The following is a 12,810-nucleotide window of genomic DNA, read 5'->3' on the forward strand; positions in this document are numbered from 1 at the left end:
TCCCCAAACACAATCAAATCATCATTTTAATATTCTTTTAGTTGTTCTGTAGTCTTATTTGTCATATTTAACTCTATTCTTTCTTTAAAATACCGATTTAGTTAACTGAGGTGCCTGAGTGGCTCAGTTGGTTAAGCATCTGACTTTGGCTCAGGTCATAATCTCATGGTTCGCAAGTTTGAGCCCCACGTGGGGCCTGTGCTGACAGCTAGGAGCCTGGAGCCTGCTTTGGATTGTGTCTCCCTCTCTCTCTGCTTCTCTACCCCCCCCCCCCCCACCCCACCTCTCTCAAAAACAAACATTACAAAAAATTTTTTAACAAAATAAAATAAAACTGATTTAGTTAATTAACAGTGTCAGGGGATATGCTAAGCTCTATGTATCTTTCCAATCTGTATATAACAGAACAAAGCTGGCAGAGAGGTTTTGCTGTCCTCATCATGCAGTATCATTTCTGGATGTAAGGCATTTACTCTGTGACCAGTGGGAAGGGGGGGAACCACAGAGGGCAAAACAGCTTCCTTCAGGAAATATGATGTAGAAGTTGCACACTTTCCTTCTGCTGATATCCCGCGATTACATCTTAGTTACATGGTCACATCTCGCTGGAGGAAAGGCTGGGGAAAATGCGGGCAACCATGTATTTATCTAAAATCACAGAGAGGGTTGGAGATGGGGGCAGGCATAGAGCTTCTTATCACAGAAGAAATGGAAGAAAGGAAGAGTAGATACCAGAGGACAATGAGTAGTCTGCACACTTGTTGATTATCTTTTCTTTTGCCGCTGACTCATAATTGCACTTTTAACATACAACAATTGTAACCCATAGTAGGATTTGTTTCTAAAGGCTCTTATCACATTGTTTAATCTCACATCCCACTCCAGGGTTATAATTATTATAGTTTTACAACACAATGTCAAATCCAACAGCTCTCTTTTCACCTTTTCACAATTTTCTTTTCACTTCTTAGCTTTTTATGGCAAGGTTTTTCTATGAGGGTACAAATGTTTCTCTTATTATTTACAAGAGTTTTTAATATGCTAATAAAATGTACTTTATCTTTTAATTCTTTTTAGTGAAGATAGTTTCTTTCATTGTATCCCCCTTTCACACATTAGGAAAGTGAGACCTAGAGAGGTAAAGTTAAATTGCTCAAGGTCACAGAGCTGACAAAGCAGGGGAGTCAATGTTCAGATCTATGTGTATGCTTTTAACAGCTACACTATATCAACTGCCAGTCACATTCACTGAAAATACTTTTCTGCTTTCTCATTTGCTTTCTGATTTTGCCTGTGATATTTTGATGTTCATAAACTGTAAATAATAATTTTATTATATGTGTCAATATTAATGTATTATTTCAATACAGTAGACCAAAATACTGGTCGGGCCTGTATAGATTTTTTGGACGACGCTGCTAAGTGGAATACAAGCTATACATTGAGCAGCATTCTATTTACCCTCCAGGTAAGAACAGAGTAATACAGTGTTCTGTTTAAATTTGTTTACAAGTTTATTTATTTATTTTGAGAAGTGGGGAGGGTCAGAGAGAGAGAGAATCCCAAGCAGGCTTCACACTGTCAGCTCAGAGCCCAATGTGGGGCTCGATCTCATGACCATGACCACTCTCAAAATCAAGAGTCAAATGCTTAACCGACCGAGCCTCCCAGGCACCCCTAATGCTCTCTTTAATACTTTGAACTCTCCCAGTTATTCAAAATATAAGGAATAAGATGTACAATGCATATTTAAATGTTTGAAGGATTTGAGTAAGCTTATGTAAATCAATAACATTTTTACACCAAGGTTATAAAGTGGGACTTACAAAGATTATTATTTTAAAGTGAAATTGATAGTTAGGTTCCTTTACAATGAGAGAATGCATATTTTATTTAAAAAAAGAACTGGATGGTTTCAATTCTAGAAATACAGTCTTAAGTTTTCTTTTGGCTTCTAACTTCACTTCATAATATTGGATGTGATCCTTCTTCATTCATGAATCTTGCCTTGCTCAGAGAGGTGAATCAAATGGCTAGAACTTAAAATGTTCAGCTTTATCAGCTTGGCTTCTGACAGTGCTAGCGACTTGCTCTTTTATAACTTTCATATCAAACCCAGGGAACAATTAAACCAGGGATTCCCCGCCCCCCCCCCCCCCAGACTGATGCCTGTTTCTGGAATGCCCCCTTGCCTCTTGGATGCATCGTCCTAAGAAGCATGCCTCAGTGTTGTGTTATTTCTGTCCCTCAATGAGCCTCCTTTCTCCTCTGGTGCTAAAATAAATTATTTCAGTGGCACTTGCTTTGACCACCTATAATCCAGCTCAGCGATGTCTTTCCCATGGACCTACTTATATCATTAATAATATCTGAAGATAAACTATTAAATGTTGATTATCTGGAATACTTAGAGAATAAAGTATTCTGGCTTAATTGAATTCTCTCCATCACACAGAATTATAAGAGAAATTCTGTTTCTTATTTTTGAAAAAAAAATGTTCTGTGTAGTCATCTTAGTATATACTGAGAAAAATAATCTTTTTGAAGATTAAATGCTCAAGCTTATTCATTCATTCATTCATTCATTCTACAAATATGTACTGAGCATCTACCTGTGTTAGGCCATGTTTGGGAAGAGATATTTGAGCAAACACTGGAAAGAAGTAAGGGAGTGTGATACACAGGTCTCTGGGATTGATCTTCTGGATTCCTTCAGAGTGAGTCACATTCCAATCTCTTCTACCCAAATTAGGATCTGCCTGAAGAATAGTAAAACCAAATGTTCCCAAAATGTAATGAGTGAGGGCAATCCAGAATGAAATGATAGAGAATTTGAATTGCAGACTAATTTAATAAAAGGAAGATTTAGGGCTCTGAGTTCAGGGTGCTTCGTCCTGCCACTTCACACCTTTGTACCACTGGACAAATTTCTTCACTTCTAAATACCTGAAATTCTCCATCAGTAAAATGGGGCTGTTAGTAACTCCCTTGTATAACTTGTGAGGATTAAATAAATTAACACATGAACTTAGAATCGTGAGTGGTCCAAGAAAAGAACTCAATAAAAGCTAGTTAATATTATGATTGTTCTTACCTTTAACAAAGTGACAGCAAAGTACAGCCAAATATATCATGGAAAGCCAGTAGATGACACAGTTGTTTGTCTTTTTATTTTTCAGATAGATTTATAAAACAAACATGCTCACGTTACAGATCTGTAAGATAGTAGAAAGGAAAAGAAAATCACTGATAGTCATAAAGAAAACCCCTAATCCTGCTGTTATTAACATATCCCTGTAATGTTTTCTCCTCTGTTTTTTTTTTGTTTGTTTGAAATCTTTCAGTTCCACATTCACTACAGTGTCAAGCTCAGTTCTGTTGCCTGACAAACAACCCCCTTGTCCTCACACCTGGGCTTCATTCTCTCCCTGACGTACCATGCAGCCCCCTCGTATTATATCTTCATGCTTTTCTTCACTCACAGTGCATGGTTCAGTTCAGGTTAAAAAGCATTTATAGAGCTCTCAATTCTAAAGTTACAAACTCAAGCAAGTCTTGGACCTTGAGAAGTGCCCAGTCTGGTTTCTGCCTGACAACCCAGTCTCTCCTTCCCTCTTGCTCGGTCTGTCTGGCAAGCGGCTGCTCCCATTAGCAGAGTCAGGGCAAATGAGTCCTCCTTTGGGATACCTTTCCTGACTTTCTTTCATAGGTAGAACTGATGGGTTTGGTGTTTGAGGAATTTCTTGTGTCCCCCACCCAGTAAGTAGTACTCTAAACAGATTTCTATCAGGGCACTGTAATACTGTAAAGCACATACTGTTTTCTTATCTGTCTTCTCCTGTTGGACTAGAAGCTCCTCGAGGTCAGGGAACAGGTCCAATTCATCTCTGATTCCCCAGTACCTACCCAGGACAATGCTGACGGTAGGTACTAAGTAACACAAATGGAAGAACGAACCTGAATTGTTGCGTTGTTTCAATTATGGTTTATATCTGTAAATTACTGGACCTGTTTATTTTTCACTTAATATTTTATCTCAAGTAATTTTCATATTGCTGCAGTTAATATTTTAATAGCTATTTAATGGTCCTTTTGAGGTCAGCACTGCCCAGTAGAACTTTCTGCACTGACAGAAATGTCCAGTATCTGCACTGTCTTAATACGGTGGGCACTAGTCACATGGCTACTGAGAACTTGAAACGTGGCTGGTGTAACTGAGGAGGACTCAGTTTTTCACTTATTTTATTTAATTTAAATTTCAATAGCCACATATGGCTAGTGCCTACTGTAATGGACAGTACATGGATAGGCCATCATTTCTGAATACTTCCCTTTAAATAACAGATGAGACCTACGTATAATTATCACATTGTTTTTCAAGGGAGTAGCATTTGAAATGTGTTTAAAATATTTTAAAGTCTAACTATACTACTCATTTCCTCCTAAAAATTTTTATAATCTCATAAAATATTTGAAGAACTCTTGTACTTCAATATATAGTGCAAAGGTAAATACCAACACCTATCCATAAAAGGAATTCCAAATTCATGGGCTTTAACTAATTGAAAATTATAAATTGTACCTACCGTTACAGTTGTTTACCAATGCTTCAGGTTTGTTTTGTACTTATCCTCTGGAAATATGCTTTATGTTCTTTCATACGATCACATGGCTAATTTAAAAGTTGGACCTTTATTTTTTTTTTTACTATTTTAACAAGGTGTCTCATTGATACATTTGAGTATATTCCAGTTCTTAAAAATCATTAAGTACATGTAGTAGCTTGTGTACACATTATACGGAAAGGTCTTGGGCACAGTGTCAACGTGAAGACTATTGAATAAACTTTACCAGATGTGCCTCTGAGTAAGATTGCCTCTCCAGCCAAAGACCAAAAGCTTGCTCTTGAAGATAAGTTTGATCTGCTTCCTGCCCACTTTGAGAGGTATAGTGCAACCCACACTGAATCCTTATTCAAGCAACTTACAATATTCTTGGAAACATAGCTCAAATGTGTTTTCCAAACAGAAAAACTCAAATAACAGCAGTGAGTTCTTAATGCTTTTGAGATATCAGATGTCAGATTATTGCTTTCATTGGTCATGACTGCCATCATTTCCATGACACATAAGTCACAATTATCCACTTGGATCTACATGTAGGTATTCTGGTAGTTATTATTTTGGCTGTATTTTATTATCTAATTTGAATGTTGTAATAGTCACAATACTGAATTATTGAATAAATACTTGCAATTTGGGAAAATAATTAAAAATTTGAGGTGATGGATAGACAAGATTATGGTTTAGCGGAACTATCAAGTTTTGGTTACTACTGGTCACCCTATTTTGCCCAGATGCACATATACTATAGCAGGCAGAATTTTCAAGATATCCTAAGACTCCCATCCTCTGGTTATTCAGTATAATATATATACTGCTGTAAAAGGACTTTGCAGATGGAATTATGGTTACGAATCATCTGACCTTAAAATATGAAGGTAATCTTGAATTATACAGGGGGACCCAAAGTAATTATATGGCCTGTTACCAACAGAAGAGGAAGACAGAAGAGTCACTCAGAGAAATACAGTAGAAGAAGGAGAATGGTTGTGGCAGGAGGGGACATCAGAGCAATTCCAAGAATAAGAAGGGTTTTTTTTATACCTTAATTTCTCTGAGATGTCCAAATGTAACCTGCAAGAGACCTCTTGTAGCTAAGGATGGCCCCCAGCTTACAGCCAGCAAAGAAACAGGGACTTCAGTCCTACAAATTCAAGGGTCTGAATTCAGCTAACAAACAACCGGAATGAGCTTGGAAACAGATTCTTTCAGAACCTCTCATAAGGGCCCAGCCAGCCGACACTTTGATTTTAGTCTTGTTAAATCTGGAAAAGAGAAACCAGCCTAATCACCCCAGACTTCCCACCTACAGAAGTATGAGATAATAAGTTTGTATTGTTTAAGCTGCTAAAGTTGTGCTAATTTGTTACAGCAGCAGTAGAAAACTACAGATAAAAAATTAATCATTCAGGGATCTGGAGGAATATTGAGGTATACACAGCCTTAATACATATGTTTGGTTATCCATATCTAAGTATGGTCTTATGTTAAAATGTAAACCTTTGGGGTGCCTGGGTGGCTCAGTCAGTTAAGCATTCAACTCTGGATTTTGGCTCAGGTCGTGATCTTGCAGTACATGAGCTGGAGCTCCACATCAGGCTCTGCACTGGCAGCGTAGAGCCTGCTTGGGATTCTCTCTCACCCTCTTTCTCTGCCCCTGCCCTGCGCTCAGTAGTTCTCTCTCTCTCTCTCTCTCTCTCTCTCTCTCTCTCTCTCAAAATAAAGAAATAAACATTTAAAAAATAAAATGTAAACTTTTATTTTTTAATGGGAATGTCTCAGTGTTTCCTAATGTTGAGTTTAATTTATACATAAATTGAACTTAAATTCATGTGGTAGAAAGGAATAGGTCATAGGAAGGAACTTATAACTTGCTTTGTTTGGCTCATGAATGTACAGTATAAAACTAAGGTAGATCAAGAGTTTCTTGAGAGTAGGGACCATGTCTCATTTGTCTTCATACCTGTCTCCAGATGGAGGCATAGTAGACATTTAATAAATGCTGTTATTCTTGTCTGTGTTTGCTTGTCTTTTTGCTCTAACAAAAAAGTTTACTTTAAAAACTCTAATTTTTCTGTTTTTTTTTTCCTGTAGGTTATGCTTTCGAATCCAGTGCTAGAAAATCCAGTGAATTTGGAAGCAGCCCAAATGCTGATTAAAGATGAATCTCTGTACAAACAAATAGTTCTAAGATTTTTCAACCAACCATCACAATGTAAGAAGTGCCTACTTACTGTTTTTTGCCAATTATTAATTATACATTTATGCAAATGAATGACCTAGCAAATAACTGTTACATGAGGGAATGTTTTTTGTATCCATTTTCAGTAATGAAATCATACTAATATCTCTCCTACTGTACTGCTTTGTCAAGCTACTCAGTCATCAAAAAGCCAGTCAAAAGTTGTTCTTTAAAGGTTATCAGCAATCATAAGCTTAGTATTTTTAAATGTTATGGTCATAAGGATGGATGGTACTGACTGAAAATTATTTACCCATCACAAAGACATGACATCTGATTTTAACTCTTGGATCTATAATGGATATTTCCCAGATTTCATCTGCAATACCCCAGATCTTACTGATCTGGAACTCCTTTCCTCTTGATTAGCAAGCAATATGTTTAGCTTTTTGTTCTGAAGAGTTCTTCCTCAACGTATTCCTTCTAAGAGTCCATGTGGAAATGGCACCTGAAGCTCTTGAGTCTTTCTGCTCTATTGACCAGTGATGTGTTTTTATATATATATATATATATATATATATATATATATATATAATATTTTTATATATTTTTATATATATATATACAATTTTTTTTTTTGCTCACTCTCATCCTGCCAGTGACCTCTTCATGACTTACCCCCATCGTCTTCACTGTTTCTGTGTTAGCAGAGTAATGCTGTTGGCTTCTTATGACCAGGGAGGTTTGCCACAAATGAGGGTTAGGCCCCTAGGGACAGTTCTTTCCTCTATGTCCTGCCCCTCCCCCTTCTAGCGGCACACGGCAGCCATGTGTCATAGCTGGTATTACCTCCCCAACAGCAAGCCTTGCTGTTCAGACTCGCTCTCCCAAACGGAGCTCTCTGTACTTTTTTGTTCAGATGTCCTCTGCTTCTTTTTCCCTTCCCTTTGTAGGGCTTGCCAGTCCATTAGCTAGGTCTGTACAATTGTGACCAAGTTCAAGTGCTCCTCCATAGGACTTCTGGGTCTGGTGCAAATCAAGCAGTGATGACAGGCATCTTTTTCTGTATCTTCAAACACGTCATGATAGTCATGGAGTCCCTCAACCAATCCCTGACAGTTTTGAAACTGGTTTGTACACAGAGGAGTCTGATCGCTTCACTCTGGCCACATTTCTGACCCACTGGAATACTATAGCCTCCACAACTGTATCCTCTACACTCAGTTACTATTTGTGGAATGAATGAATAAACAATTTATATCACTTAACCGTTCATTGAGCCCTACAGTACCATCATTATAGAGAAAGATTCTATAACAAAGCTATGTCCACAGTCTAGTAAATGGAAATTTAAAAACTGGTTTTAAAGGATTTTCTATAGCAAATGATTCTGTGCAATAGATTTTGGGTTTGCCCTGCAAAAAGGAAGGATGAGAAAAAAAAAAAACTTTAGAGTCCTTCCTTTTGTCCTCCTGTCTAGTAGATGCCATCCTTCACTCCTTTTGGTTCTCCAGCTGTGCCATAAAGTCAGACAGAAAAGCTGCCCCGGTTGCTAAATCTCCCTGCACAGGAGCAACAGAGCAAATAGAACTTTGGCAGGTTTTCACCATATTCTTTAGTTATGTTGGTGAAATATGTGGAAATCCAAGACAGTAAATAGTTATCAGCTTGCTTGCCACCTCAGCCAGACTATGAGTGGTGGCCTAGGGTTCCATAAAGAGACTGACTTCCTGCAGCTTCCAAGGGCAAGAGTGTCCATGATACAGCAGAGACAGCTGCTAAGGGGGTGGGAGGCAGGGGAGAAGTAGTAGAAAACTTGTTCTAAATTAGAGGGTATCAAACTATGGATTTCTGTGAAAAACTTCATCCAGTGAGAATAAATTACTTGTAACACTTTAGAAAAAAAATTTTTAATGTTTATTTATTTTTGAGAGAGAGGGAGAGACAGAGCCTGATGCAGGGCTCATACTCATGAGCCATGAGACCATGACCTGAGCCGAAGTCAGACACTCAACGGACTGAGCCACCCAGGTGCCACTACTTGTAACAACTTGAAAAAAATGTCTCACTAGAATACTTCAAGAGTCATATTTCATATAGTTTAAAAGATTAATAAAGAGAGCTAGAAAATGCTTAAAAGGAATTACCATAGTTTTAGATAACCCAAAACTAGAACAGATAGTTAATTGTATAAAAGAGAAACTCAAGAGGCAGCAAATTGTATCCTCTCTGGAGGCATTGATTATAGGCTAGAACTACACCCTCAGTACCCAGTGTACTGTCTGTTGGTAGGTATTGAATAAAAACTTGTAGAATGAATGAATGAAAAACTGCATGTAAACTTAGATCCTGATTTTACTTCATAGTTTACAAAATGCTTTCACACACATTTATTCATCTGATGCTCAGCCTCTTCCTCAGTGAGGAAGCTGAGGGTCATTGGTGAAGTGGTTGGCCCTAGGCCACAGAGAGCAAGCTGCAGAGGTCAGACCTTCAACCCAGGCGTTCCCCTTCCCTTGTGCCTCCAAATTTAATAGGATGAGCATAAAGTCATTCATTTGGGATCAGAGCATTAAAACTTCCCAGGAAAGAATAAGAGAGAGCTGACTTGGCAGCAGAACTCCCTGAAAAACTTCTTGGGGAATTTATTTGATCACAAACTTAAGGTATAGAAAGTGCCTTTCCATCAGGTACCTGTTGTGTGAAAATCCTACCCTACTCTGGTGTGCAGGGCCCTCATCTGGAGTTACCAGCATGCTCAATCTGGAGCATCACATTCCCTGAGCTGAAGAAACTGTGTATGTTTAGCTAATGGAAGAAATGATAAAAGGCAGCTGTAAAAGCTGTTTTCAAATATTTGAAGGGCTTTCATAGAGAAAAGGGCAATTTCCTCTCTGTTGTTCCAAAAAACTGAAGTAGCTGCAATCAGTTCTGCCTTCCACAGGCCTACTAGGTTGTAGCCACTATGGTCCAGAATCTGCAGGCTTGGCCCTGCCTCGTGCTGGTACATACCTTAAATACATGGGGACTTCTCCCTCATGATCAGTGGTCTGGAATTAATTTCATTAGCCTAAGCCTAAGCCTAAGCCTAAGTCTGGTATTTGGTATGCAGACATGCAAATGCCTCTCATTCCCCAAACTTTCCATAACGTGATGTTTGTCTAGCCTGAACAGCTAGGTCTCAGGTCTCTGCCTTGGCGTATTGACAAGAACACGCTAAGCTGTGAGCTCAAACCCAGATGATGGAGGTCCCAATGACCTTGCCAAATCCTGCCATCTTCTTTGGGACTGGACCCTGTCTCTCTTACTGGTAACGAGGGTGTTCATGTACACCAGACTGCCTGGGACAGTCCTGCTATAATTATTTCTAACACCCCCCTTTACTCTGTGCTCTGGTTTGCGCAACAAATTACATAGTCAGAGGCATCTGGCATCTCCAATTCCTAAATTGTTTCCCAGGTTCTGAAGTGTAAATTCATATGCTTTTTATTGGTGTCCCCTCATCATGTCATTTGATTTCAATTTTTTGGCTAAGACAGTTACCACTTAACATCTTTCACCTTGATGATTTTCTGCCTGTTTTTCTGTTGCTCTCCTTGAGGTTTTATACTTTAGTTTTATTCTTTTATTACTATTTTATTGAGGGTTTGGAAAGAGTGTACATAAAACCATTTATTCCTTCTTCTAAGTCAACCAGATCCCTTTCATATTTTTCTTTACAGTGAGAGATGACAGGCCTGAGTCACTTAAAGATCCAGATAAATTTATCAGGTAAGTTTTTCTTTTTAAAAAAAAAATGTTTATTTATTTTGAGAGAGAGAGCACACACGCACGTGTAAGTGGGGGAGGGGCAGAGAGAGAGGGAGAGAGAGAATCCCAAGCAGGCTGTCGGTGCAGAGCCTGATATGGGGCTCAAACTCATGACTCTGAGATCGTGACTTGAGCCTAAATCAAGAGTTGGATGCTTAACCAACTGAAACACATATGTGCCCCAGGTAAGTTTTTCTTTATATATTCTATGTCAATTCCTTCCTTTTTTCCTTCCTTCCTTCCTTCATTCTTTCCTCTCTCTTTCTCTTTAATCTCTACACCTGACATGTTGCTCGAACTCATGACCTCAATTTATTTACTAAAAGGACTATTGATTTAAACGGTTTATATTTTTTTATCATAATTGAATTTTTACTTTATTTGTTTATTTATTTACTTACTTACTTACAGTTTATTTATTTTTGAGAGAGAGAGAAAGAGAGCACAACCAGGGGAGGGGTAGACAGAGAGGGAGAGAGAATCCCAAGCAGGCTCTGTGCTGTCAGACACAGGACTCCATCTCACAAACCATGAGATCATATCCTGAGCTGAAATCGAGAGTCAGAAACTTAACCGGCTGAGTCATCCAGGTGCTCCAAATTTTCGCTTTTTAACCTAGAAAAGGAAGTAGATCTCTTTTCCTCTTACAATGCTTTTTTCTTAATGTTGTTTTTGGGAAGAATGTGGAAAAGTGATTGAATTCTTTGTAGACTATTAAATTAAAATTTAATGTAATTATATGAACTTGCCTCTTCCTTTAATTTTCATTTTTTATTGCAGATAAAGAAAAAACATGTTATCAATATAATGAGCACAAACCATTTACACATCATAAAAAGCCAAGCAATTAGGGAAATATAAGGTCCCAGAGGAAAATGGTGAGAGTTAGGGATGAATCCATTGTACCTTTTAGGAGATAACATGAAAATGTGGCAACAGTTTAGCCATGAACACCTGAACAAGGTACAGGACAATGTTCTCATTTATAGTTCTGCAGTATTTAGTTTCTTGAGCATTTCCATCAGCCTTAATTTTGTAGTCAGTCAGATATAGAAGACAGTTAACTAGTGTTGAAATGACTTGCTTCAGCTTATGCTTTCTTGACCGGCCCTATATAAAAGATGAGCAAGTTAGGTAACTCAGGTGGCTTCGGTTGGTGAAAGTCTTGGAAAGTTTCAGGAAGGCAAGTACAATCTAATAAATAGTGCACCCTGTTGGCATTCAGTAAAGGACATCACTGCCCCTTAAACTTATCAAATGGAAAGAAGCAACTTACCTTCTTGGCACAAAATGGACCTGTGGTAAATAGTTGTTGAATGTGCCAACACTGTTTTATCTCCTCTAAAACATGAATGTCCCTGGAATTTTACAAAGCTCTTTCTATTTGTGGTATAATCATTTGCAGTGCATAAAAGTACGGTGCCAGCATTTACTAATAAGGCAGTGAAATGGAGGCCAGAAGAACTTCTGTGGTCTCAGCGTTGGCTGGTCCTCTGAATGAAACCCAGAATAAATGAAGCCAGAATCAGGTCTTATCTGTGGTGTTCCCATAGTGCTAGCCTGCAATCTCTAGAGAAATCTCTAGGACTCAATTGAAGCAATATAATCTATATTTCAATGATACTCTAAACTCCTAGTATATAGGAGGCTGCAATTTATTATATATCTGTGGCTCCAAATGTTTACCCCTGGTACATTTGTTATGGGACAAAGCTCAGTTATGTCTAGCTTTTAATTTTTAAAATGTTTTAAATGTTTGTTTGTTTGTTTTTGAGAGAGAGAGCATGAGCATGGGAGGGACAGAGAGAGAGGGGGACACAGAATCTGAAGCAGACTCGAGGCTCTGTGCTATCAGTGCAGAGCTCGATGCGGGGCTCAAACTCGTGAACCACGAGATCATGACCTGAGCCAATGTCGGATGCTCAACTGACTGAGCCACCCAGGTGCCCCTTGTTTTTAGATTTTATGTAGACTTGTACAATGAGGTCTCACAGAAGTTATTCCAAAAGAGATGCTGCTCTTAGCATTGTCTGTCTAGCACCATATGCTAGGACTTTACTCTACTTTATGAGCTAAAAGTATTAACCTGACTACAGAAATGAATTCCAGAGGCCTAGCCAGACAGTTAAGACCCTGTTTCCAAAAGATAAAGCAAAACATAGGTAAAGTCTAGTCAGTTGAGTAGAATATAGTCAG

At 38.4% G+C, this 12,810-nt stretch overlaps 1 protein-coding gene across 4 annotated transcripts in view; it reads left to right on the forward strand.

Moving 5' to 3' along the window:
- The window catches only part of UBE2U (ubiquitin conjugating enzyme E2 U), a 63,176-nt gene that overhangs the window by 7,042 nt on the left and 43,324 nt on the right, over positions 1 to 12,810 (forward strand). For 3 of the 4 annotated variants that reach the window (XM_025912467.2, XM_086717194.1, XM_086717193.1), the window contains exons 4-6: positions 1,371 to 1,468; positions 6,717 to 6,837; positions 10,527 to 10,575. In XM_025912467.2, the coding sequence (XP_025768252.2) occupies positions 1,371 to 1,468; positions 6,717 to 6,837; positions 10,527 to 10,575 (268 nt within the window). The remainder of the gene's footprint in view (positions 1 to 1,370; positions 1,469 to 6,716; positions 6,838 to 10,526; positions 10,576 to 12,810) is intronic. The other variant, XM_086717195.1, reaches the window with a different exon arrangement.

The sequence above is a fragment of the Puma concolor genome, chromosome C1, assembly GCF_028749965.1.
Source record: "Puma concolor isolate L17-30 chromosome C1, mPumCon1.1.hap2, whole genome shotgun sequence".
Lineage (NCBI taxonomy): Eukaryota > Metazoa > Chordata > Mammalia > Carnivora > Felidae > Puma > Puma concolor.